This window comes from Capsaspora owczarzaki, assembly GCF_000151315.2.
Source record: "Capsaspora owczarzaki ATCC 30864 unplaced genomic scaffold supercont2.8, whole genome shotgun sequence".
Taxonomy (NCBI): domain Eukaryota; class Filasterea; order Ministeriida; family Capsasporidae; genus Capsaspora; species Capsaspora owczarzaki.
In genome coordinates, this window is record NW_011887299.1 from 775,387 (window position 1) to 798,295 (window position 22,909).

The 22,909-nt window shown below is 52.5% G+C and overlaps 8 protein-coding genes across 8 annotated transcripts; 4 read left to right on the plus strand and 4 right to left on the minus strand.

The window, feature by feature from the left end:
* Window positions 1–145: 145 nt before the first annotated feature.
* Window positions 146–2,289, minus strand: CAOG_05168 (hypothetical protein). The gene is made up of 4 exons (XM_004346803.2): window positions 2,131–2,289; window positions 1,972–2,044; window positions 1,309–1,857; window positions 146–1,188 (listed from the first exon to the last, which is right to left on the minus strand). The coding sequence occupies exons 1-4, from the start codon at window positions 2,277–2,279 to the stop codon at window positions 208–210; spliced, it is 1,752 nt and encodes a 583-aa protein (XP_004346853.2). The 5' UTR covers window positions 2,280–2,289; the 3' UTR covers window positions 146–207.
* Window positions 2,290–2,440: 151 nt separating this feature from the next.
* Window positions 2,441–4,414, plus strand: CAOG_05169 (hypothetical protein; the record flags this gene model as incomplete). Its single annotated transcript, XM_004346804.2, has 7 exons — window positions 2,441–2,595; window positions 2,731–2,944; window positions 3,180–3,272; window positions 3,381–3,487; window positions 3,578–3,705; window positions 3,834–3,956; window positions 4,093–4,414. The coding sequence occupies 7 exons, from the start codon at window positions 2,441–2,443 to the stop codon at window positions 4,365–4,367; spliced, it is 1,095 nt and encodes a 364-aa protein (XP_004346854.1). The 3' UTR covers window positions 4,368–4,414.
* Window positions 4,415–4,498: 84 nt separating this feature from the next.
* CAOG_05170 (hypothetical protein) lies at window positions 4,499–6,892 on the plus strand. The gene is made up of 11 exons (XM_004346805.2): window positions 4,499–4,572; window positions 4,753–4,877; window positions 4,980–5,059; window positions 5,147–5,386; window positions 5,473–5,516; window positions 5,603–5,666; window positions 5,744–5,825; window positions 5,934–6,161; window positions 6,256–6,414; window positions 6,509–6,600; window positions 6,690–6,892. The coding sequence occupies exons 1-11, from the start codon at window positions 4,534–4,536 to the stop codon at window positions 6,821–6,823; spliced, it is 1,287 nt and encodes a 428-aa protein (XP_004346855.2). The 5' UTR covers window positions 4,499–4,533; the 3' UTR covers window positions 6,824–6,892.
* A 241-nt stretch (window positions 6,893–7,133) lies between these two features.
* CAOG_05171 (annexin XIIIb) lies at window positions 7,134–9,166 on the plus strand. The gene is made up of 3 exons (XM_004346806.2): window positions 7,134–7,320; window positions 7,479–7,538; window positions 8,250–9,166. Exons 1-3 carry the CDS (start codon window positions 7,239–7,241, stop codon window positions 9,053–9,055), a joined length of 948 nt encoding a protein of 315 aa, XP_004346856.1. The 5' UTR covers window positions 7,134–7,238; the 3' UTR covers window positions 9,056–9,166.
* A 98-nt stretch (window positions 9,167–9,264) lies between these two features.
* Window positions 9,265–11,978, plus strand: CAOG_05172 (hypothetical protein). Its single transcript, XM_004346807.2, has 4 exons — window positions 9,265–9,915; window positions 10,024–10,126; window positions 10,278–11,051; window positions 11,193–11,978. The coding sequence occupies exons 1-4, from the start codon at window positions 9,316–9,318 to the stop codon at window positions 11,867–11,869; spliced, it is 2,154 nt and encodes a 717-aa protein (XP_004346857.1). The 5' UTR covers window positions 9,265–9,315; the 3' UTR covers window positions 11,870–11,978.
* Window positions 11,975–14,463, minus strand: CAOG_05173 (hypothetical protein). The gene is made up of 2 exons (XM_004346808.2): window positions 13,773–14,463; window positions 11,975–13,419 (listed from the first exon to the last, which is right to left on the minus strand). Exons 1-2 carry the CDS (start codon window positions 14,361–14,363, stop codon window positions 12,355–12,357), a joined length of 1,656 nt encoding a protein of 551 aa, XP_004346858.1. The 5' UTR covers window positions 14,364–14,463; the 3' UTR covers window positions 11,975–12,354.
* Window positions 14,464–14,609: 146 nt separating this feature from the next.
* Window positions 14,610–18,762, minus strand: CAOG_05174 (hypothetical protein). The gene is made up of 13 exons (XM_004346809.2): window positions 18,429–18,762; window positions 18,107–18,299; window positions 17,790–17,937; window positions 17,302–17,713; window positions 17,023–17,175; window positions 16,738–16,920; window positions 16,488–16,634; window positions 16,271–16,388; window positions 16,128–16,175; window positions 15,779–15,972; window positions 15,482–15,598; window positions 15,282–15,368; window positions 14,610–15,098 (listed from the first exon to the last, which is right to left on the minus strand). The coding sequence occupies exons 1-13, from the start codon at window positions 18,693–18,695 to the stop codon at window positions 14,850–14,852; spliced, it is 2,316 nt and encodes a 771-aa protein (XP_004346859.1). The 5' UTR covers window positions 18,696–18,762; the 3' UTR covers window positions 14,610–14,849.
* Window positions 18,763–18,983: 221 nt separating this feature from the next.
* CAOG_05175 (hypothetical protein) lies at window positions 18,984–22,763 on the minus strand (the record flags this gene model as incomplete). Its single annotated transcript, XM_004346810.2, has 8 exons — window positions 18,984–19,202; window positions 19,310–21,833; window positions 21,908–21,979; window positions 22,038–22,121; window positions 22,180–22,263; window positions 22,335–22,418; window positions 22,499–22,582; window positions 22,663–22,763. 8 exons carry the CDS (start codon window positions 22,761–22,763, stop codon window positions 18,984–18,986), a joined length of 3,252 nt encoding a protein of 1,083 aa, XP_004346860.2.
* Window positions 22,764–22,909: the final 146 nt, after the last annotated feature.

A 22,909-nucleotide genomic window follows, 5' to 3' on the forward strand; every position in this document is an offset into this window, starting at 1 on the left:
TGGCTAATTTTTTGATTGAATATGTTGGATTGTTGTGACACCCTTTTTTTCTTTTTGGTTTTCGACCGCGTTTTTTTGTTAAGAACCCTGAACTCTTTTTCTCTTTGACCTCTTCGAAGAGTTGAATCCCCTTTTTCGTGAAACTTTTTGTTTCATCATGAAATACAATGTTTATTTCCTCGTGCATGTTCGCCGACCACCTAATGCTCACGGCCAATCTTTGGGCCGCTGCTGCTGCGGCGGCTTTTGATTCTTGTCTGATGCTTCAGCATCGCTGTTGGGTTGGGAATTGCGACCTTGCCGTGAAAGGGCTTTGGCCGCTGCGCTCCACACGGAATTGGCAGCCGAAGCAGCCGTGCCCAAAGTGCTCTGAGCAGCATTGGCCACAGTGCGCGCGCTTTGCGATGCTGCAGTGACGGATGCCATGGCGCCTTCTGCAATCTTTGAACTGCTTTGCTTGAGCGCGGCGGCGGCACTCGATGCAGCGGAAACCGCTCGATCTCCGACAGATGCTGCTGCTTGGGCGCTTTCGGCCATCTTTGCACTGTGTTGCTTGAGTGCAGCCGCAGCACTGGCTGCAGTCTCCGCCGCTGCATCGGCAGCGGATTTAGCGCGCTCGGCAACATCGGCTCTAACGTTGCCAAGTTTACTGGCCGACGCCCCTGCAACTGCATTGGCAGATGATGTGGCAGAGCTGGCAGCCTTCTTCATGGCCTCAGCGGCACTGGCTGCCGCATCGGACAAGGAGGCACCCGCTGACTTGACAGAATCGACGCTTGAAGTCAGCGACGACTTGGCTGCGTCTGAGAGTGCTGCACCGCGTTGGAGTACAGACTGAGTTGCAGAGGCAGTGGCTTCGGACACGGAGGCGATTGCGGCTCTTGCGTGCTCCGTAAGATTGGCACCTGCAGATGCCAATTTCGCGGCTGGCTCCACGACATTGCGCAACAGCTGTTGCCGAGCGTGCTCGAGCTGCTCTTGTCGACGCGCAACATGCACCGCCTTCCAGATACCACGCTCGTATGTGTCTGCGTGCCGCTCCGCCTCGAGCAGCTCGTGCACTTCGAACGGAGTGAGCAGCTCCTGCACGAAAGGCGCGTCGCTGGTCAAGAACTCTCGATCTACCGTGGCAATCCCGGCACTGATAAGCGTGTGTTCGATACTTTCATCTTTTCGTCCAAGAAATCCCTGTCGAATGAGCAGAGTGTTGAGAGCTGAGGTCATGGCGGAAACATTAAAAAATTACGAAAAAGAAAAAGCCGAAAAACAAAAAAAAAAAGTCTTTCAGTTGCCACTTTGTCGACCTACCTTCGATCGCCAGCCATGACACAGTAGAGCGTTTACATCCTCGCCAAGCAATCGTCCTGGGGACTTGATGAGATGGGACGAAAGCGGGCCTCCAGCGGAAGCCTGCGGAAGTGCTTTCCGAAGCTCTTCGCGAACTGCGTTGGTCGTTGTCAGGATTTCAAAGTTCAACACAATAGGCTGGGATGAACGGGGTGATTTGCACAGTTCCTTGTGCAAGGCAAGTACGCTCTCCTCGTCTGTTGCAAGCTGGACGCCCGGAAACCGAACGAGCAGGGTGTCTGTCAAAATCACATCGCATCCATCATGATCAACAATAATCGCCACTGCTCTACAATATCCAGAATCTGTTTCCCCCCTCAGACTCGACTGACCTGCCATGTGTCCCGCTGGCGGCAAATTGTAGCTGCGCAACCAGACGCGCCATAGCGGCAAATGCCACACTTGGAGTGCCTGTTGCTGAACATCGACGCCAACAACCGCTGCTCGTATCCGTTTTCGACTTAGAATTGCCTGCTGCGGCACCTGAGCAGTCGAAGTCCAACGCGTGACCTGTGCGAGACCCAAAGCGTTGAGATGGTGAGCCTTTTTGTTGCTGAGATTACGACCGGCAACCAGGGCGTTGCGCCTCGCTCACCCGCTCACAAAATGAACGAACAATATTACATGATGAGAGTAACGCATCACGACCAGCACAGTCGCGAATCCGAGTGAGACTGTGGCAGCAGTGCGGAGTTCGCTGTGTCTTGGCAAAAAAACCAGACAACCGAGGTCAGCGTCATCAGCAAGATCACGTCGCGGAACTGTCAACAAAAAATCACGCACCGCAGATGCGCGTCAATGAACGGCGCAACCTGATTCAGACGCTCGCCGAGTGTTGGCGACGGCGACGGTGGCGGTGGCGGTGACGCTGGCTGACGATCGGACGGCAAGTCGTCGCGCTGCAGCTCATACGAAACTTCTTCAACCGGCATTGAATAGAGGACGACTGGATCGTTCATGTAGTGTCAATGCAAATTGTAATAGATCAAGTACACTACGCACTCCATTTGAGAGTTTGATCTGTTGTTCTCTGGCGGCTCAGTCTCAGTTTTTTTTTTTTTTTTTTTTTGCCTTCTCTCGTTCTTCTCTCAGAATGCCCGCGAAACCAACCCGCCAGCATGTGCTCAATTGCGCACTGCCATCGTGGTATCCGCGATTCAAGCATGTGTCGTTGCGGACTGAAATCCTGCCCCTGACCTCGGACTTTGTCGAGTACTTGCTTGCCGACGGCGTCTTCCTGTCGAAAGAGTAAAGCGACAACAATCTCCAAATCTCAGAAGTGGCTTCCATTGAAGCGATTGTCTATTCGCTTTTGCTCATCCTACATGTCATCTAACTGTACTGCTCCACCCCCTCGAATGCCCTTGTGTTCATGATTGACAGCTCGTCCATTGGCAAGGTGGATCCACGCGACCTCAACTCGTACTCGGACGACGACGACGACGACGACGACGACGGCGCCTCTGCTCTGGCCGGCACGGCACGCTCACTGGCACAGCCAAACCGAGTGGCAGCGTCTGGGTTTGACAGCAACGACAGCAGCGACGACGACTGGGAGCAGCAGAGCCAGAGCGAGACCGACAGCATTGCTCCGACCGTGAGTTCCGACCCTGATGTGTGTCGCTCTGTGTGTCTCCATGTGCGCTGGATGTAATGGGGGTTGTGGTAGTCGAGCACTTTGCTCTCTAAAGTGGGGAAAGGTGGATGCGCGACATTGAGCTTGGCGTCACTCGTGTGGCGGTGATGACACTTTGCTGCAATCCACCCCTTTCCTCACACATGGCGCATTGCGACACGATGTCTCATGTCTTTGCCTTTTGCTTTGTCGACAGGCGCCAAACTTCCCCGAACTCGAAGCCGCAATCAAAGCCGCCATTGCAAAGCTTGGACCCGTGTTTCCAAAGCTCAATTGGAGTGCTCCACAGGTACGATGGTCAAACTGGGTTTCAAAGACCTCAAGCAGGGTTGCGACCATTGTCGAGACACTTGCCGCTGTGCTGACTGCAGGGACTACCGTTGTTCTTTTGGAATAGGATGCCTCGTGGATCATCCCTGGAGGCACCATCAAGTGTGTCAGCGCAGACGAAGTGTTCTTGTTGCTGAAGAGCTCGGATTTTATTGTTCACGACCTCTGCCACTCGTGCGTCCTCAAAGTGTTGCTGCTGGTGGTGGTTGTGGAAGGTGTTGTGAGGATGGTCTGGTTCATGGTTTGACCATGCCACTCTGGCAGATTTGACGAATGCTCGGATCTGCACGATGAGCCCGACTCTGTACCCATGTTCCTTGCATTGCGGCGGTGGCACGACTTGCTGAGGTCGATGGAGTTTCGGTGCTTTGTTCGGAATCGCCAGTTGATCGGTAAGAGATAGAGAGAGTTGGATTTTCGGTTTTAGTTTCGGGTTCCGTCTCGAGCTTTTGGGCGTTAAATGCTGATGCTTGCTACTCTGCTAACTTACACGTATTCTCCCTTTGCCAACCTTGTACAGCAATCTCACAACGCGACGTGTCCAACTTTTATGATTTTCTTCCCGGCATGCGCGCGACCATCCGATTGCAGATTGCCGAATTTTTCGCCGAGCATGTGCGCGAAAACTTTCCCAACAATGATTGTAGGTCGCGCTTTGAACCGGTTGAGCCGATTGATGATCGCCTCTCTTCTTGAATTCTTGAACGGACGTTGAGCGACGGCGGACGAAAATCTGAATTGGCTGCATTTTTTTCTCACTCCGTCCGATGGATGAGCAGATGTCTTTGACATGTACGTCAACCCCTCGCGCGAAATTATCAAACTGGTTGATTTCAACCCATATCACGCGCCAACGAGCACGGCGCTCTTTGACTGGGAGGAATTAGAGGGTCTTTCAGGGGAAACGGTCGAAGTTCGCGTCGTGGATTCGCCCATGAATGTCCAGCCATCCGAATATGGCGCGTACAAGGTCCCTGCAGATGTGCTATCCGTGCAGACTACCGAGGATATTGAGCGATTTGCCGCGTTATTTCAAAGCGGACAGCTCGCATGATTGAGTGTTGCTTGCTATTGATGTACAACAAGCGTTTCTAGAGTACCACCTCGTTGCACGCATGCACAATGGTCGTTTCGGGTAAATTTAGAATTCAGAAGGGGGCATTTGTAGCTGCTCAGTCTATTCCAAAAACCAAATCAAGCACCGAACACAAAACCAAACAATGTCAACGCTCTCCTTGCAAGCACCCGACCTAATTTCGGTGCGTACATCCATGTCGTATATTCTTGCTATATTGTCATGCTGTGTTGCGCGCGAAGCTACAGCGGGTCGAGACTGGCTGAGCGAGCTGGCGCCTCTGCTTTGATAAACGCTGACTGTCCGAGTTATTTTGGGATGGGATTTTTTTTTTTTTTTTTTTTTTTTTTTTGGGAATCAAAAGTCAACAATGCTGCTTGAGCATTTTACATGCCCCATTTGCTGCAGTCTGCTGTCAAACACGACAATCACAATCCCGTGTGGTCACCGGTACTGCAAGTCATGCATCGACGAGTGCCTCAACCGCAAGTAAGCGAGACAACTGCAGAACTGTGCGGAAACGAAAGAACGCTGTTGCTCCGATCCGACTTTGCTCACTGAGGGTGATGACTTGGTTGCTGATTTGCTTAGATCCGTTTGCCCATGCTGCAACACAAGGCTGAATGGCGGCGTTGTGCTCCAGCGGGACCACCAGTACGACGCACTGTTAGGTGAGTGTGCCGTTTCAGAGCTTGATCGCGTCCAAACCTGACCGTCACCCTCTCAATTCGTCTCTCGATCCGTTGATGGTGGAATAGAAATGATCCAGAAAGAGCGCAAGGCTGCCGATGCAGCACATTTGGTGCGCCTCGTAGAGACGTCCGCTCTCTGCAGCGTCCCGACCCGCGCAGCGCCAATTCCTGCTCTTCTGATGGCTTCCGACGAGCCCCTGATTGTGATTGATGATCCAACAACGCTTGCCAGCAACAGCCCCGTGCATGACGACGCAGATCTGGACAGCTCTGGCGCGGTGACTGAGCTTCAGCGCGTGTTTGCGAGTAGGTGAAAGAGTTTTGTTGATTTCGTGCCGCAATGGACTCGCTCAGAAAGGGCTCACCTATTCATGCTGAAACCGGGTGTACAGAGCATCTCGCTCGAGCAGTGTCCGGCTATGTAGCTCAAATTCAGGTATGCAGGAGGAGCGTTTCGAGTGGTTGTGCTCGATTGAACAAAATTGAAATTGTTGCCAATGTCTTGTTGTTTTGAATGCACAGGAATCACAAGCAAACAAGCAGGCGGAGTTGTCTCGAATTTCTACAGATTTGCGCCTTCGAGCTGGTAATTCACCCTTGAACAAGCGAGTGATGATTTAAGTTTGCGGCATTAGAAAAACACATCGCCTATTTTTCCCACAGGCATGGACGATGCCGAGCGCCTCAAGCAAGTAGCTGCGCGCTTTGACAAGGAGGTTGCCAATACGATCGCGAGCTGCGACAAGTGAGTACGACTCAATGTTCGGAGCTTTGGTGGGTTGAGGCTAAACAAAACACGGTCCTCTCTCCCTCTTTCTCTCGCTCTCTCTCTCTCTTGGTGAACCTCAAACAGACATCTCGAGCGTGCGTTGTACGTACCCGTGTTAACAAAGACGGAAAATGTGGCATTCAACTGCTACCTTGTGCGCGGCGGTGTTCGCATCTGCATTCGCGACCTGGTCATGTCTCCCCTGGACAAGGTTTCGCGGCTGATTCAGCAAATACAGCTGCGCTTCGAGGAGTTGGTCGGTGACAAGATCATGTCCGCCAGCGCCGATGCAGGCTTGCTCGTTTGTGCCGTGTAAGGGTCTGGTGGTGTTGAGTGGCGAGGTGTTCCTTAAGACTCATCTGATCGTGCAACGAACGTTGTGTGCTTGTGCTTATGCTCGATACAGGGATTCCAGTCGCATCGTGTCGCCGTCCACTCTGGTCGTGAAGGCGGAAGCCGGTGAAACTGCCATTCCTTGGTCGGGCGCCCAGGATACGCTTCTGCGAGACTATTCCTTGCGTCCAGTGAATGCGCTCTTGTTCACTGGTGCACTGACGTGGGAAAGGTACGGAATATCGATTGCTTGTTTGTTGGCGCACGATTTGCACCAAAAACCGAAGCGTCTCTTCACTGACTGTTCGCTTTGTGGTCTTTGGCAGCGAGTGTCCGCGGTTGTGTGCCAAGGACAGCTTTGTAGAAGGCGCAAGCAACATCACAAACTACTACTCATGCGGCACGTGCAAATTGAACTGTAAGAGTTGTTGACAGCGGAAAGTTTGAGGGAAAGAAAAAAAAAGGGTTGGAGATCAATCTGACATTTCCCCTGAATCGCACTTGTAGGGATCTGCGAGCCATGCCGCGAAGCGTGCCATACTGGTCACTCGACTGTCATGACGCTGCGTGCACACAAGCCCAAGTTTGCCTGTTGCTACTGTGAACGAGGCGGCAAATGCTGCAAAACCGCAGCTCACTGATCATCCTCCCCAAAAACCGATCTGATTGTGCCACCAAAAATTCGTTTGTCAATAGATTCTTTCTGGTAAACCTTGAACAACCAAAATAGCTCAATCTGTCTTGGCGAAAGTGCCCCAGAACGGCAGAGACTTGTGACCGGCGACGTCACGCCACGCATTTGGCAATTCTCAATCCGAGAAACAACAATAATCGAAGTTTCTGGCTTTTTTGCTCCCTCCGCAGTCCCTGACCCCCCACCAAAAACACACTCGCGTTGTCCTTGTGCCTTGATCTACGTCAAGCCTGCCACACACTCCCGAAACCACACTTGTTTGATTTTGCGCTGGCGCTTCAAAAGCCAGCGCCAAATTAAGAACTTTCATCTTCACTCCTCTTCCGGAAACCAACCCCCCAACCCCACAATCCAAACCAACAATGCCCGGCACTGTCAAGGCTGCTGCTAACTTCAACGCTGAGGCTGACGCCCAGGCCCTCTACAAGGCCTTCAAGGGCATCGGTGCGTGCAGATGAGATTTGAATGAATGAGATTTGAATGAGATTGAACTGTGATGGGTTTGAAATTTTTTCATTTTTTTGTTATTATGATTATTGTGCGATGATTTTGACTCACTTCCACCCCCCCCCTTTCCCGCTCTGTTGCTCACCTATCTGCAGGCACCGACGAGAAGGCTGTCATTGCCATCGTCGCCAACCGCTCGAACGCCCAGCGTCAACGTAAGTCAAAAAGTCAATAACACAGAAAAAAATGATGAATTTTGTTCTTTTTTTTTTCTTTCTTTCTTTCTTTTGAGTTCTTTCGCTCTGTTCTCCTGCATTCGCGATTTTGTCGCTCGAACTGCATTCAACTTGCTTCTTTCTATCTTTCTCTCTCTCTCTGTCGTCCTATGTGCACCTCTCTACAAATGCGCACTCCAGCATAAGTGTGAGATGCCGATGGATGCCGATGAATGATGATGAGCAACCGATTTCGGAATTTTTGCCTTTTTTTTTAATTTTTTCAAACTATGATCTTGTTCCATTGCAGTCAATGTCAATGGACGTCGTTCTCTTTCTGTCTTTCTGTCTTTCTGTCTTTCTTCATGTCGGTCTTTGGCATTGCGTTTTGGTCGCTGTTCTTGGTCAGTTTCGGCTGTCGACAGTGACGTAGCGCCGTTTGTTAAAATTCCCCTTCTTTTTTATTTTTATTTTTATTTTTTTATTTTGTTTTGGTTTTTATTATTATTTATGGAAATCACTTCCATAAACGGACGAACGCAAAACAGAGAATCCTGCAAATAGAAATGGGTTCCAAAACATTTGAAACAACAAACACAACAACATGGTCGGAAATTGTTGAGCGAAACGACAAAAGTTGGAAAAAAAAAATTGCAAACATGGCTCGAAATCTAACTGTTTCAATTCTGTTTTTGAAACCCTCCTCCACAGAGCTCAAGATCGCCTACAAGCAGGCATACGGCGAGGACCTCGTCGGCCGCATCAAGTCGGAGCTGTCTGGCAACTTTGAGAACATTACTGTTGCCCTGTTCAACACGCCTGCTGGCTTCCTCGCTTCGGAGCTCCGCAAGGCCATGAAGGGCGCTGGCACGGACGAGGCTGTCCTCATTGAGATTCTCTGCTCTGCCGACAACAACACCATCAAGGCCATCACTGCTGCCTACAAGGAGCAGTTCAGCCGCGACCTCGAGAAGGACGTTGTCTCTGAGACCTCTGGCCACTTCCGCCGCCTCCTCGTCTCGCTGCTCACCGCCCACCGCGACGAGAGCACCACCGTCGACGCCGCCAAGGCCAAGGCTGACGCCCAGGACCTCTACTCTGCCGGCGAGGGCAAGTGGGGCACTGACGAGTCCAAGTTCAACATGCTCCTCGGCTCGCGCTCGTACCCCCACCTCCGCGCCGTCTTCAAGGAGTACGGCGCGATCAAGGGCCACGCCATCGAGACTGCCATCGACAAGGAGTTTAGCGGTGACATCAAGAAGGGCTTCCTCACGGTCGTTGCCGCCGTCCAGGACCCCGCTGCCTACTGGGCCAACCGCATGTACCTCGCCATGAAGGGCGCTGGCACTGACGACGACACCCTCGTCCGCGCCATCGTCTCGCGCGCCGAGATTGACATGGAGGAGATTAAGGTTTCCTTCATTGGCACCCACAAGAAGTCCCTCCTCAACTGGGTTCAGTCGGACTGCTCTGGCGACTACAAGCGCATGATTGAGGCCATCCTTGGCGGCCACTAAATGGTTTTTGAACGGCTGTTTGATCTCTTTGTTGACCGCATCGAGAGAGCCGTTTCCAGTGTGTAAAAAACAAAAACGAAACAAAAAATTCTTAATAAACATTGAAACCAACCTCACCTCTTGATGGAATGATGAGCGGCGCAGTTAGTGGATTATATTTGCTGATCCGGTTGATGATGATGATGATGATGAGTGACCAACGTGGCAGTCGTCAATTGTGGAAGCACAACACCAGCTCAATCGTCGGAGTCTTGCCACAAATGCAGCCGCTACGACGACGACGACAACAGTCTGCCATTGCTGCGAGAACCATCGTTGCTGCGCTGCTGGCTTGCGTGGCGGTGGTGGTGGTCATGCTGGCTGAAGTGAGCTTGTCGGCGGTCGACAATGCCATTGCGCCGACTGGCACGTCCGACGCGCTCGAGCGAGACCGCGCTGCTCCCGACGCCAGCACTGCTGCTGCTGCTACTACTACTGCAACTGTTGCTGCTGCTGCTACTGCTCCGTCGACCGAGGGCAAGACGCGGCCGTCGCAGTTTGCCAACTGGGCGTTTGACGCTCACTCGCGAATCACCGCCGACACGCTGCCCGTTCGCACGGTGGACGCGCGCGCCGCACATGCGCCCAGCGACATTCCCGATGCAGTCTATGTCGCTGGTGTCTCGCCTCAGCCGCTGGCGCATCCGCGACTGGTCGCACTGTCCGATCGCGCCGTCGAGAGCATTCTCAATCTCAATCCCGCCGCCATCCGCGCTGAGGCAGATTCGGCCGCAGCAGCGTCTCTCTTTGAGCGTTTTGTCGGAGGGAGCTATCTGCCTCGAAATGCCCGGCCAATGGCACACAACTACGCCGGACATCAGGTACGATTGGATCGCGCGCTGCCATACTGCAGTCCCAAAAAAGCGGTCAGTGTATGCTTCATTGCTCAATTGGTTTTCTTTTTTGCATTCTGTCTGTTTGGCGAATAGTTTGGATCATGGGCTGGACAGCTGGGCGATGGCCGCGCAATCTTGCTTGGTGAAACCACTTCACGTTCTGGCCAGCACTGGGAGCTTCAACTCAAGGGCTCTGGTAAGTCTGACAACAGAAAATTAGAAAATTGCTACTACGGCAACCAAATCGCCGACAATGATGGAGGAGGAGGGGGAGGGGTTTGGGGATGGTTGCTACCTGGGTTGTGGACTGACGGACTTCTCTTTTATGACTTTTGCCAACCACCAAGGTCGTACCCCATTCTCGCGCGATGGAGATGGTCGAGCCGTCGTGCGCTCCTCTGTACGCGAACTGCTCGCCAGCGAGGCACTCTATGCGCTGGGAATTCCGACAACACGCGCGCTCGCACTTGTTGCCGGCGATGAGACGGTGCTTCGCGACCCCCTGGGCGATGGGCATCCAGTTCCAGAGCGCACGGCCGTTCTGTTGCGAGCCAGTCCTTCTTGGCTGCGATTTGGGTCGTTTGAGCGCTTTGCAGCCTTCGGCAGCCAACCGTCTAGACCAGACATCCAGCGCCAACTTGTGCAATTCCTGCAAGCGCACCACGCTCCTGAATTGGTGCGCAAGGACGGCCAGAGCGTGGGGCTGATGGGACGCATCGCTGGGCGCGTCAGCCAGTTTCTCTCAGGCACCCTCTTCCATGCTTCATCGAATGAAGAGCACTCGCAGCAATTGTTTTCCAAGCGCACTCCGCCGACCACGTTTGAGCACCTGCGTCAGGGTTCGCCTTTGTTGCGGGCGTACCGAATGGTTGCCGATTTCGTCAGCCAATTCAACTGGGCGCGGGTCTCTGATGCCGGATGGGCCGCGCAACTTTTGGCTGAGGAGGACCCTGTCGACTACAGCCGATGGTTTGTCGGCGTTGTCAACAACACTGCTTGGCTGGTTGCGAACTGGCAAGCATACGGCTTTGCGCATGGCGTCTGCAACACGGACAACTTTTCCATTCTTGGCCTGACGCTTGATTATGGACCGTTTGCGTTCATGGAGGCGTATAATCCGGGTAGCGTTTTTGCGGGTTGCCAGAGTGTGCCGTTTGACAACGAAAATGACGCTCGCACACTCACTTTTGGCTGCACACTCCTTCCAACCTTTGATTGGTTGTTGTTGTTGTTGTTGTTTTTGTTTGTTTCCATACCAACAGATCTTCGACCCAATGCTTCAGACGAGTCCGACATGTACACTTTCAGTCAGCAGTCAAGCGTGGCGTACACCAATTTGATGTGGTTGGCGCAGGCGTTGGCCGAACTCATTCCTGAACAAGATCGCCGAACAGCCCTCGGCGCCTTTGCGCGACTCCATGAAGAATACTACTTGCAGGTCATGCGACGCCGCCTGGGCTTGGACAATGAAGAAGACATTGACGCGCATATTGTGCAAGAGTTCAAGCGACTGCTCTTCCTGTCCAAGGCCGATTATTCGCTCAGCCTCCGCTTCCTTGCCGACATTCGTGACACGCACGTCGCCAACAAAACGGTGCCCGAGCACGCGTGGGCGTTGAAGGACATTGCTCAAGCCGAGCCCGAGGACTTTTACAGCTGGCTGAGCATGTGGTACAAGCGCATTCACCGCAACCACAATCGCGATCCCCTGGTGACTTTCGAGGCGATGAATGCCGTCAATCCTCGGTACATTCTCCGCAATTGGATGGCCCAGCAGGCCATTGAGGAATACCTCGGCGATGGCAACTCGCAGTCCGTTCAGCGATTACTCGACGTTCTGCAACAGCCGTTTGAGGTGAACGATTGGGCCGAAGCGGCTGGCTACGCCTCGCGTCCTCCGTCCTGGGCTGCTGAATTGCGGGTGAGTTGTTCTTCTTGAGAACAGGGTTCCGTCTGTTTTTGGTGTATTTTTGGTGTGCTTGTCGATTGTTGTCAATCCGAAACAAAAAAAAAGAAAAGAAGAAGAAGAAGAAGAAAACAAAAAAGAGGGGTTTATTATCAGGGAGTACGGGTTTTTTCAACACATTTCGGAGACGGTCGAGCAAAATAACAACAAACGACATTCTCAAACTAAGGCCGACCGAGAAACAATGCAGCAAAAGGCTTGAGCGCGCTCGGAGGCTCGGACAACAAGGTTTGGTGAGGATTCTTAACAAAAGAGGAATATGCGTGCTTATGGCGATGCTGCTTGCATCCACGACAACAGACTCGTTGCTCGTGGGTGAATAGGGGCATGACACAAAGACGGGGACACAAAGCATGCTGAAGGCGGGTGAACGGACTGTCATTTCCCACAAGTTTTTTTTTTTTTGGGTGAATGTGTGCTGCTGGCGGTCTCAAGCACCTAAAACCATAATGCCTGGTTCAGTGCACTGACTCCGGCAAATGCAGCATTTCGTGGAAGAAAAGTGCGTGCGCAGGACAATCGTTGAAAAAGTCCATCGGCTTGTCGAAAATGGGCACATCAAGATTCCACTCGGGTCGTTCCATCACAGTATCGTTGTGCAAAAGCGAAATGCAGCCGTCGAACGAGGCGGAACGCCAGATGGCGGTGAGCGTGCAGCTGGCTTGGAAGGCAGAGCCGTCCTTGCGCACAAACACGACTTGCATCGTGACGGAGGTGGTGATGCGCATCGAGATGATGCTCATGATAATCTCTTTGCACGAACTCTGGAAGGTCGGGTGAGTCAGCTGAGGCCATGTTTTGCCAACAATTTCCGTGTCCGAGGTTGCGCCAAAGAGATCGACAAACAACGGACTGCACTCTTTGATCGTCCCCATGACGGTTTTGGCGTACGACACGGATGAGAAGCGCACGGTTCGTCTGATTTCCTCCGCGACTCGGGAGTCGGGCGTTGGGATGTGCATCCGGGTTCCGTCAAAAGCAGAGTCCAGCAGTGCCGGAATGGGGATTGAAATCCCGACTGGATTCCGGGGAGACCCGGTGGAGGTCAGGGAGGCGGATTGTAACTTGGACTGGAGCTCAATGTTGCGCGCACGCAGGTCGCCAAGCTCTCGGAGCACCTCAAAGTACGCCTTCACGGGCACGTGCTGCGGCATGGCCAGGAGCTGCAAAAACCGATGGACATCGGGCTCGGAATCGACAGGACCAGTGTCGCAATGATACTCGAGCACCTGTCCGGCGCTGTCGAGCGCTGAAAACATCTGCGAGAGAATGGGGTCCCAGGAGGACGACTCGGTACTTGCGACGGCAGGCAATGCCGCTTGAACTTGCTCCAGGCTCTTACTTTGAGATGCGTTGTTGGCTGCCGGCGCGAATTGCACTTGGAGCTGGCTCTCGACATCATGCGCAGCATTCTTCTTCTTGCGGCCCTTCTTGGACGGCTGCGGGTAGCAGCAGCTCGACTGCGTGCCGGCCTTGAGACATCGGTTGCAAGGCAACCCCCGATTGCAAGACCGATGCGCCATCTGAGGCAAAAGTCCAACCAGCGTGTAAATGTTAGTCACCAGCATTATTGCGTCAGGTTGCAATCATGATCGTGGTCAGAACGGTGAAGAGCGAAAGCAAAAGAAAGAAGAACGAACGATGCGCGTTTGTTTTCATGTTGTCTGACACCGGCCACCCTTCCTCCACCAACCCCAGCACCCCCATGAAAAATCACCAAAATGCCAAGTGCAAATTGTCAACACAAATCAGGGAGCGTCAGCCTCACACCAACCCCAGAAAACGGAAGCGAGGCAAACAATTGTTTGTTTTTTTCGCAGCGAGATGAGACTTTTTTTCACCGAAATGCAAGCCAAGTTGCAGAGCTCAGCCATACCCGACATGGAAGACAGCTGGGTGACGCCAAGGAGGCCTTCTGTGCTGGGAACGACGCGGTCAGCGACTCGGCCGATTGTGTTGGTCCTTGCTCGGACGACGTGGGAGACTCGGACGACGACGACGACGACGATGTGGGTGGCGAGAAGGCCGTGTGCACCGACCAGTCCACATGGTGGGTGTCGATGGTCGTATTATTCCTGCTCTTGTGGATGCGGCTATCGTGCTTGGCGAGCACGGGCACAACAGCAGCAGCAACGGACGCGTGGGAACGGTTCGACAACAACGGCGATTTAGTGGGATTGGGTCTGCTGCTCGCGTCGTCGCCAGCCACGCCGGCCTCTGCTGCCTGTGCCTGCAGGGCGGTGGTCAGCGCCATCCGGTGGCTGGGCTCTGGGGAGAAGTCGTCCGGGAGCGGGTACGCGTCGCCAAAGTCGACATGAAAACGAGGGAACTTGTCATCGCTTTCGGTCGTCGGCGAGACCGGACAGCTCTCTGTCGCGCTGCTGGGGCGGCTGGAGGTGTCTGACATGGCCGACGACAGCTGCGCCATGCTGAAGAGTGCAGGCGACAGGCCCAGGAAGTCGGTCATTGAAGCGAGTGGTTGTTTTTGTGGTTTTGGAAGGTGGGAGTGGTGGTGGGGGAAGAAAACGAAAAAAATAAAACGAAAAAAAAAAAAAAAAAAAAAAAGACTGACCGCTCAGAGTGACTAATCCCATACTTGAAAATGACAAACGAAACCCAATTGCAATGGCTGGCCCCCCCCCCTTTAGCTCGCTATCACACAGGTAGAGTAGCAAGTGCACCGTAAGTTCGCCCTCCGTTTCAAGAACTTGCACGAAAAACAAGCTTTTGGGGAAAATATCACAAGTTTGTTATTGTAATGTAAACAAGTGCGGAAAATAGAAGCCAATTGCATTACGTCTTGGCGGTTTTTTTTTTTTTTTCGTTTTTTTCGTTTTGTTGTTTGTTTCAACTGTTTTTTTCAAATGCAGTTCAAATTGCCTTCCTTGGAACAGGAGTTGGCGCTAAGACAGATCGATATGGGGGATGAGACGGAAAAACAAAAATGACCACGTCACCGTCGCTGGCCGTGATGCTCCTCTCGCATGTGCACGGCAAAGCGATCGACGCAAAGCGCTGCGCTCTCGTCCTGGCACGCCTGCGACCACGACAGCTTGTACAAGACCAGGAATACCAATGCATGCAAAATGATGCTGTAGAAAAAGACAAAGCTGCGGGCGTACTTGTTGGACATGATAAAGCGGCCCATGCTGAGCGTAATCCGCTCGGTCGCGTTGAGGGCTTGCACTTTGCGCTGTCGCTCCTGTGTCGCGCGCGCGAGAGGTGGAAGAAAATAATGGGAGAACAAGAGAGAAGAATTACAATGTGAGAGAATGCGAGGGCTGGCAGGCTGGTTGCTTGGAGGTGCATACAAATGCACGCAAAACCAAAAAGGGGTGGTTGGGAAAAAAACAAAACGAATCAACGGGTTGACGTGGCAACATACCTGCGCATGAAACTCTCGGAACGGGTTGAGTTGCTCCTCGTATTGTGTGGAATAGCGCTCGATGGCGTCATTTCCGGTTGCAGACGCCTGGGGGAGGGGGGAAGGCAGCATCCAGAATGAGAAGGCGCACAGAGTTGGAATGCAATCATCTTTTTCCGGTTGTTGATTTCTCTCGTCGAACAACCAAAGTGCGAGCTCACCTTTGTCGGGTAAGACTGTAGAAACTTGACCTTTTCATACATCTTGACGTTATCAGAGCGCAGCGCATCAATATCCGCGCGCAGCGACGCCATTTGCTGGAGGAGAGTGCGGTTTTCCTGCTCGCAATCCGTGATGATCGGGAAACAAGATCAAGGCAAGTCAGTCCACAACAATGTCTGTCTTGGCGGCTCAAGGCAGCGATCGTCCTTCTCGTTGTCCCCTCTTTGTCTTCGTCTCGCTGTGTTCAAGCCCCTGACAAATACATGATCATCCGCAAGCAAAAAAAGTGCACATACAACTTCAAGCTCGGTGTTGCGCTGTCGGAAGCGATCGCGTTGACCTGCGACAATTGGGAGCAGTCCGGCTGAGGAGGCGTCGCTCGATGATGCTGCGGCAAATCCGACCGGGCCGCCAACGAGCATGCTTGCATCCGGGGTCTCGGGCGCGGATCCATTGCCGTTTGTGGCCTCTAGGAGAAGCGAGACGTGATCTGGCGGCAAGCCACGCAGCAAAGGAAAGCAAGAGGGCAAAATTCAGCGAAACGTCGTCAAATCCCTTCTCGTCTTCTTCTTCTTCTTCTTCAACAACGTCCCAAGGAGCAACAATCGGACGACATCGAAACAACGAAGAGACGGCAAGACATACTTGTGCTTGAAGCAGAGCGTTGCAGAACTGGGTTGCCGGCGGAAGGATCTGAAGGAGGAAAATCAGAAAAAAAAAAAACGAAACAGTTGCCTAAGTCGAATGCTAATCGTTTGAATCCTTGTGGCGGCAAATGCAAAACGTACCGCGAGTGGTATCACTGCTCATGTTCATGAGATCGCTTTCAAGCTGAGCAATGAGCGCGAGTTGACCGGAAATGAGCTTGCTCTTGTCTTCTTGAGCCTGGTGCAACAATGCAAATTCCTACAACATGCATCATGGCAAAGTCAGATGTACCGCCACCAGCATTGCACAGTTGCAGCAGCTGACAGCACTCAAAGGGGGGGGGAGAGAAACACAAACCTCGTTTCGCAAATTCAAGTTGACCTTCAATTGAGTCAACTCAGATTGAAGCAGCCGGTTCTTTTCCAGCAGCAAGGTTTCAATGGATTTGCCTGCTATTGTTGAAGTGTCGCCGCTGGTGACGCCGCCTGGTTCCGAGTTGAGATTCTAATCACAAGGAGAAAGCAAGCGGATGTGAGCCCATTTTCGAAAAAAAAAAAAAAAAAAAAACACCATTTTTCGCAATCGAAAGCGAGAACAGGAGACTTGCATTTTGGTGATTGGACGACTCAATCATCTTCAGAATGGACAACTCTTTCTTAATGTCCTCGTAGTCACTTCGAAGCTCAAGCTCGTGCTCCAGCCGCTCCGTGTTCGCAGTCACGTCTTCAATGTGCGCCTCCAACGCTTCAAGCTCTTGTGCGTGCAGTTGTTTGGCTTTGGTTGTCGCAACCTGTGACAGAACAGTCATGCCAGTCAGCGTCGGCAACCAACAAAGCAGGTGTTTTTGGTGGAAAAACAGATATCAAACAATACTCGCCAATCAAAGCAGTACCTGATGCTTGTGCAACTCTTCAACAAGAAGAGAGATTTCCTTTTCCTTTGAATGCAACTCGAGATCAAGCTGGGTAAGCCGTGCTTGCAGCTCACTCGATGGCAGCGCCCCAATTCCAGGCGCGCCAACCGACCCGCCGGAAGCCGATGATTTCTACCAAGCACCACCGAGATTCAGCCAATTGAAGTGGAGACAAGACAGGGCCATTCCCAACACCGCACAAAAAGCTTCATCAAGACTTGTCCACAAAAAACGACATTCGACAGAGCAAAAACTTACACTGAGCTCTTCAATCTGAGCAGCGAGCAAATCCGCCTGTCGCTCTGCGGCGGCGACCTTGGTGTTGGCTCGGTCCAAGTCGGACAACAACAACTCGACCTCGGATGCTTTGGCGTGCAATTCCTCCTCATGGCGGGCACGAAAGTCCATCAGCTGTGACTGCGCAATCTCAAGCTGGGATTTCAACCCAGACGCAAGCCCTTCCTGTTGACCGAGCCGCGTTGCCAGCTCAATCTTTTGCTGTTGCACTGCCCGCTCGCGCTCGGAAAACTCTTCTTGCATTTGCTGCTCGGCGGCTTTGCTTTTCGACTTGACGGATTGATCAATGCCTTGCTCGAGCTCTTTGACACGTTCTTTGAGTCGCGTAATGGTCACGTCTTGATTTTTCACGTCGGCAATTTCCTTGTGGTATCTATCAAGCGACAGCGTGAGAGATGAGCCAGCGTCAGAAATCACAATTGGATTGGAGTGGTTTGGTTGTTACGCACTCGTCCATTGTTTCTCGCAGCTTGCGATTTTCAACTTCTAGATCGCGGACGCTTTGCATGCGTTGCTGCAGAGCCAAGGTTTCACGCAGTGCAGGGAGAGGGTCGGGGGCGTCGGCCAGTTTCCTGTAGACGTTGGCCAAGAACGTCTCTGTGAAGAGCGACAGCAGGAAGCAAAACAATGTTAGAATCACAGGGGCATGCATGTCATTGGTGTGTTTGCTTGCTTGGAAGCATCCTTGTGTTGAGGGAAGCGCGACGATACACCATTCGCGCCAATGCAAAACACAAAACTCGTAAATGCTCCGAAAACCCCTCACCTGCGCTCTTTCCGCGCTTGGATAGCGTGTCAATCTCTGTCTGATACTTTGTCATGATGGGCTTGATCAGTGTCTTTGTCTCTTCGCTGAGGGTCTTGCGGAACTCGCGCGTGAATTCAACCAGGCGTTTCCGGCTCGCGTCGCCCTCGACTTGCGCGTCCGCAATAACTTGTGCAGATGCATCCAATTCACGCTGTCAAAATCACAACAGGTTTGCAACATACACAAGCATGAGGTGTTGGGTTGAGTTGAGTTGAGTTCTGTAAGGCTGAGCGAAACTGTTCGCTTTCAATCCCCAAGTCAACCAAGCCAGTGCACCGACCTGCAGCTGCGGAAGGGCAACCACGGTCGACCAGAACTCGGCAACCGCTGCAACAGCTGCTGCTGGGTTTGCATTGGTGGGTCCTGGCGTTGATGCAGCTGACGACGACGACGTGGCCAGTAGAGGTGCGCTGCCGCTGTGATTCAACGCGGCTGCTGCTGTTCCCGTTGCTGCAGTGGCGCTGTGCGTCGTTTGCATGTGTGTGTGGCTGCTGTGCGACGTGAGCAGCGACGGCGACGGCGACGGGGACGGCGCAGGTGAGCTCATAGCTGAGGTCTGGTTGGGTGTTGGTTTCAAAATTCGCTGCAGTTCGTTCGTTGAGAGATGAGCGAGAGAACGACTGGTTTGGCAAGGAAAAGGTCGACACTGTCGTATTGGTTTGAGATGACAGTTGCTGAATTTGTGAAGGGGGTGGAGCCTTGGATGAGAGAGCGAGCGATTGACCGGGTGAAAAGCTGAATCACAGACGAATTTGCATTGAACATCAACGCACACAATGGAAACATAAAAGCACAATCTTGACAGCGAGTGAAGACAAAACACGACGTGCCTGCATCACGGTGTTGAAATGGATGGCGCGGAGGAACTGCTCGCAACGTTGCCACTGGAAGAGCTGCTTGTAGCATTGCTCGAGGACCCGGCGGACGAGCTGCTCGAAATGGAGCTGGTGCGATAGATGGGCTCTTGCGCATGCTTCGGACAGACCCAACGAACCTCGCCCGTGCTGAGCACAACAGCTCGCTCCAAACCGGCAAAGGACTTGTACTCGTCGTTCTTGGATAGGAAAGCAGCCCATTCCCTTGCTGCCTCTTGGGACGAGTGTGTGACTTCTGAGGAAGTAGCAGATGCAGGCGCTGGTTGCTTTCCTTTCGTGCTGGAACCTTTTTCTGATCGTCAGCGTGGTCGAGCAATCTTTGCAAGTAGGGCAGAGCCTCGAGCGGGTCTTCCAAAGCAGTAATGGCTGAATCAACCGCATCCGTTACATCTGGTCCACCAGGAGCCAAACTGGCTGCTTTCAGGAACGGACGCACAAACTCAAGCAGGCTGCGAACACGGGGGCCATACTTTTTCAGCCACTTTGAAAACTTGGCAATTTCGTAGCCGGGATGACTGTCGATACGATGCCACTCGGGCTGGTTGTTGGTACCCATGTGAGCGCACAGCAGGTGCGCAGTGTGGCGTGACTTGTAAAGTTCTTTGAGCTTGGAAAACCAGTTCCGGGTCGCAGCCGGGGGCATCACGACAAACAACAACGGGCATGGTTTGTCCAGCAAGTCCAGCTGCATTTGGACTTGACTCGTGAAAAAACGAGCGATTTCGTCTTTCTGCTCCTTTTGCAAAGATTCTGCCGTGTCCAGCCGCGAAATCAAGCTGTCGGCAAGCTCATCAATGCGCTTCAGAACTTTGTCGAACTCGACAGAATTACTTTTGACCTCGTTTGGAATTGATCCAAAGACGACGTCCAGAGCCTCCTGGAAACTCTTCAAGTTCCTTGCTGCTTCAGTCGCAAAGTTGGTAAAATGTTGCGCATTGGTAGTCGCAAAAGCTTGAAGCTGCGTTTGCAGTTGAGCTGCGACAAGTGATGCAACTTGCGTGGCTGCTGTTTGGATCTCGCTCGCCGGTGCCGGTTGCGGCTCGAGTTCCTGCAGCGCCTTGACATCCTCCGGCGTGGGTTGCGAAACAGCGTTCAAGCGACGCTGCAAAAGCGAGCTGAGAACTGGAAGCCATTCCTCCTTTGGAAACGTGATGTGCGTGTGCGAACAAGACAAGGTCATTTTGGTATTAACTGCATCACGAACTTGAGGTCGCAGCGTCAACTTGCATTCTCGATTGTCATCAGGCTGGTGCATGGGGCAGCGCAGATAAGTTTCCCATGAAATTCCAGGATACCTATCCGAGCTGAGATTGTCCAATATCTCAATCAGGGTTGGCAGCAGCTCCTCTGGATGCTTCCCGCGAGCGGTAAACTCAAGGCGCACATTGGAAGCGTTGCGATGAACACGTAGCAGTGCTCGAGGACCGCCATAATTGACCAGAACAGCATCTTTCCACGCCGTCAAACGGAATTTCCGCTCGTGAAAGCGCACAACCAGCCTCGCGAAAAACCCCTCCAGCAGAAACTTGGTCTCCATCACAATGGCAACTTCATGCGGCTCGCTCGCTTCAGGCTTCAATGACCATACGTTCGGGTCGGCTTTGTAGGCTGGGAGGTACGAAGGGATGACATAGCGAGTTTCGGCGCTTGAAGCAGAATCGGTTCCAGGCTCATCGCCCTCGCTCATCTTGTACAAGAGCTCGTATCGCTGAAGGAGCAGCACGAACTGATCACAAATCGCAGAATCGATGCCCTTCCAAGCGTTTCGAAGCAGATCCTTGCGAGTCACGATACCATCCTTGACCCATCGATCTTTAGGCTTCTGGGTAATAACTCCAGTCAGGACTGTTTTCGTGAACCATTGAGGGTTCAAGATGACTATATCGTCCAACGAAGCGAGGAGAGTAGCAGGTTGCAGCGCGGGAACATTGGACGTGTCTGGGGTCGCTGAATTGGCGAGACGATGGAAAACGACCCAGCCTTGAAAACGCAAGAGCTCCATGAACGCATCGATTGCTCGCCCGCTGAGACGCAGTGACTGGCCAAGCTCGACCATTTCATGCCATCGACAGAGGGGTGGTTTGTTTTGGGCGGTCAACTGATCGGCTCGCTTCCGTAGAGAGTCTCTGAACCGGATGTACCGGCCATCCACCGGTTGATTGTAAAACGGCATCTTTTGTCCGGCTCGAAACAATGCAGTCTTGAGTTCCGGCATGCTCGGGGCCCCCGTAGAGTTCCGTGCGTTGATGTAGACGGTCGAACGCACATTAAAGTCGACACTTGATTCGTGTAAGATATAGAACAGACTGGCAAGATTTTGTTTTTGCTCTTGCTGCCGCTCCGAAGTGTACGACGGATCATCAATGTGGGTTCCAACGAGAATGATATCGGCGTTGGGAACGCAAGCGTGCAAGCTGCGTAGCCAAAATTCAAGGCGCGAATTGAGGAACAAGTCTTCACGCACGTCAAACAAGACCAGGTAGACTGTTCGTTCACGAAGAAAGAACTGGTGCGAAACCAGATAGACTTCTTGACCAGCGAAATCCCAAACGATCAAAATCATGGATTCGTCTTCCTCACGCAGATCGACTGTCTCGCGCAGAACGACTGTCTTGCGCAGAACGACTGTCGAGATGTCAATGCCATCGGTGGAATTGGCAATGCTGAACATATTGGAGAACGCCTGTCGCACGTATCCGTCGGCGATTCCCCGAACAAGCGAGGTCTTGCCGACGGAAGGATCGCCAAGCACGACCACGCGAACTTCCTGGCATCGAACAGAACCAGATCGACGCTGATTCACAATGTGTCTGAAAGTGGCAGAGGAAAAGTGAGAGCAGAATGGGTGGTTGGTGAACAACTCGGACTAACGCGGAAAACGTACAACTGAAAGGTTGGATGGATACTGTGGCGCAAGACTGTTTCCTCCACATAACCAATCCGATTTTCCGCCAGACTACCGATTGATCTGTGAGTAATGCTGCGGTTGGGCATTCAACATTGCAAACGCTTACTTGAGATTTCGCAAGGTCGTATTCTTCTGAAGTGCTTCTGAGATGGAAAGAGCGCCAGCGTCACCAACCCTATTCCAGCCCAAACTGTCGAGACATTGAGTGAAAGAACCAGTCGTTGAATCTGGCTGATCAAGCGACTTACTAGAGCTTGGTGAGCTTTGTGTTCCCCTTGAGTGCTTCAGCGATTGCTTGCGCTCCAGCATCGCCAATGTGATTGTGGAACAGGCTGTCAAGCAACTGTCAGTGCCACGGTTCGGCAGCCCGAATCTGTCACATTAAACTCTGGCATCAACTTACTTGACATGGGTGAGCGTTGTGTTCCCCTTGAGTGCTTCAGCAATTGCTTGAGCTCCAACATCACCAATTTGATTGCGCAGCAGGCTGTCAACCCGACGTGAGCACCACGATTCGGCCGCTCAAATCGGTCACTCGATCTCATTCATCACTGGCAGTCAACTTACTAGAGCTTGGTGACCGTCGTGTTCACTTTGAGTGCTTGAGCAATTGCATGCGCTCCAACATCACCAATCTGATTGTACGGCAGGCTGTCAAGCTACTGTTAGTGCCACGGTTCGGCAACCAGAATCTGTCACTCGATCTCATTCATCACTGACAGTCAACTTACTCGAGCTGGGTGAGCGTTGTGTTCACCTTGAGAGCTTCAGCAATTGCCTGCGCTCCGGCATCGCCAACCGTATTCCAACTTTCGACGCTTGTCAGTGTCATAATTCAGCACTTTCGGCTGTTTGATTTTGTCTTTGCTCTCTTACTCGAGCTCGCCACTCGCATTCTTGACTTTCTCATACAACTTCCGCTGTTCTGGCGTCATCGCCTCGTAAGACAGCGACATGGCAAACCTGAACACAACAATC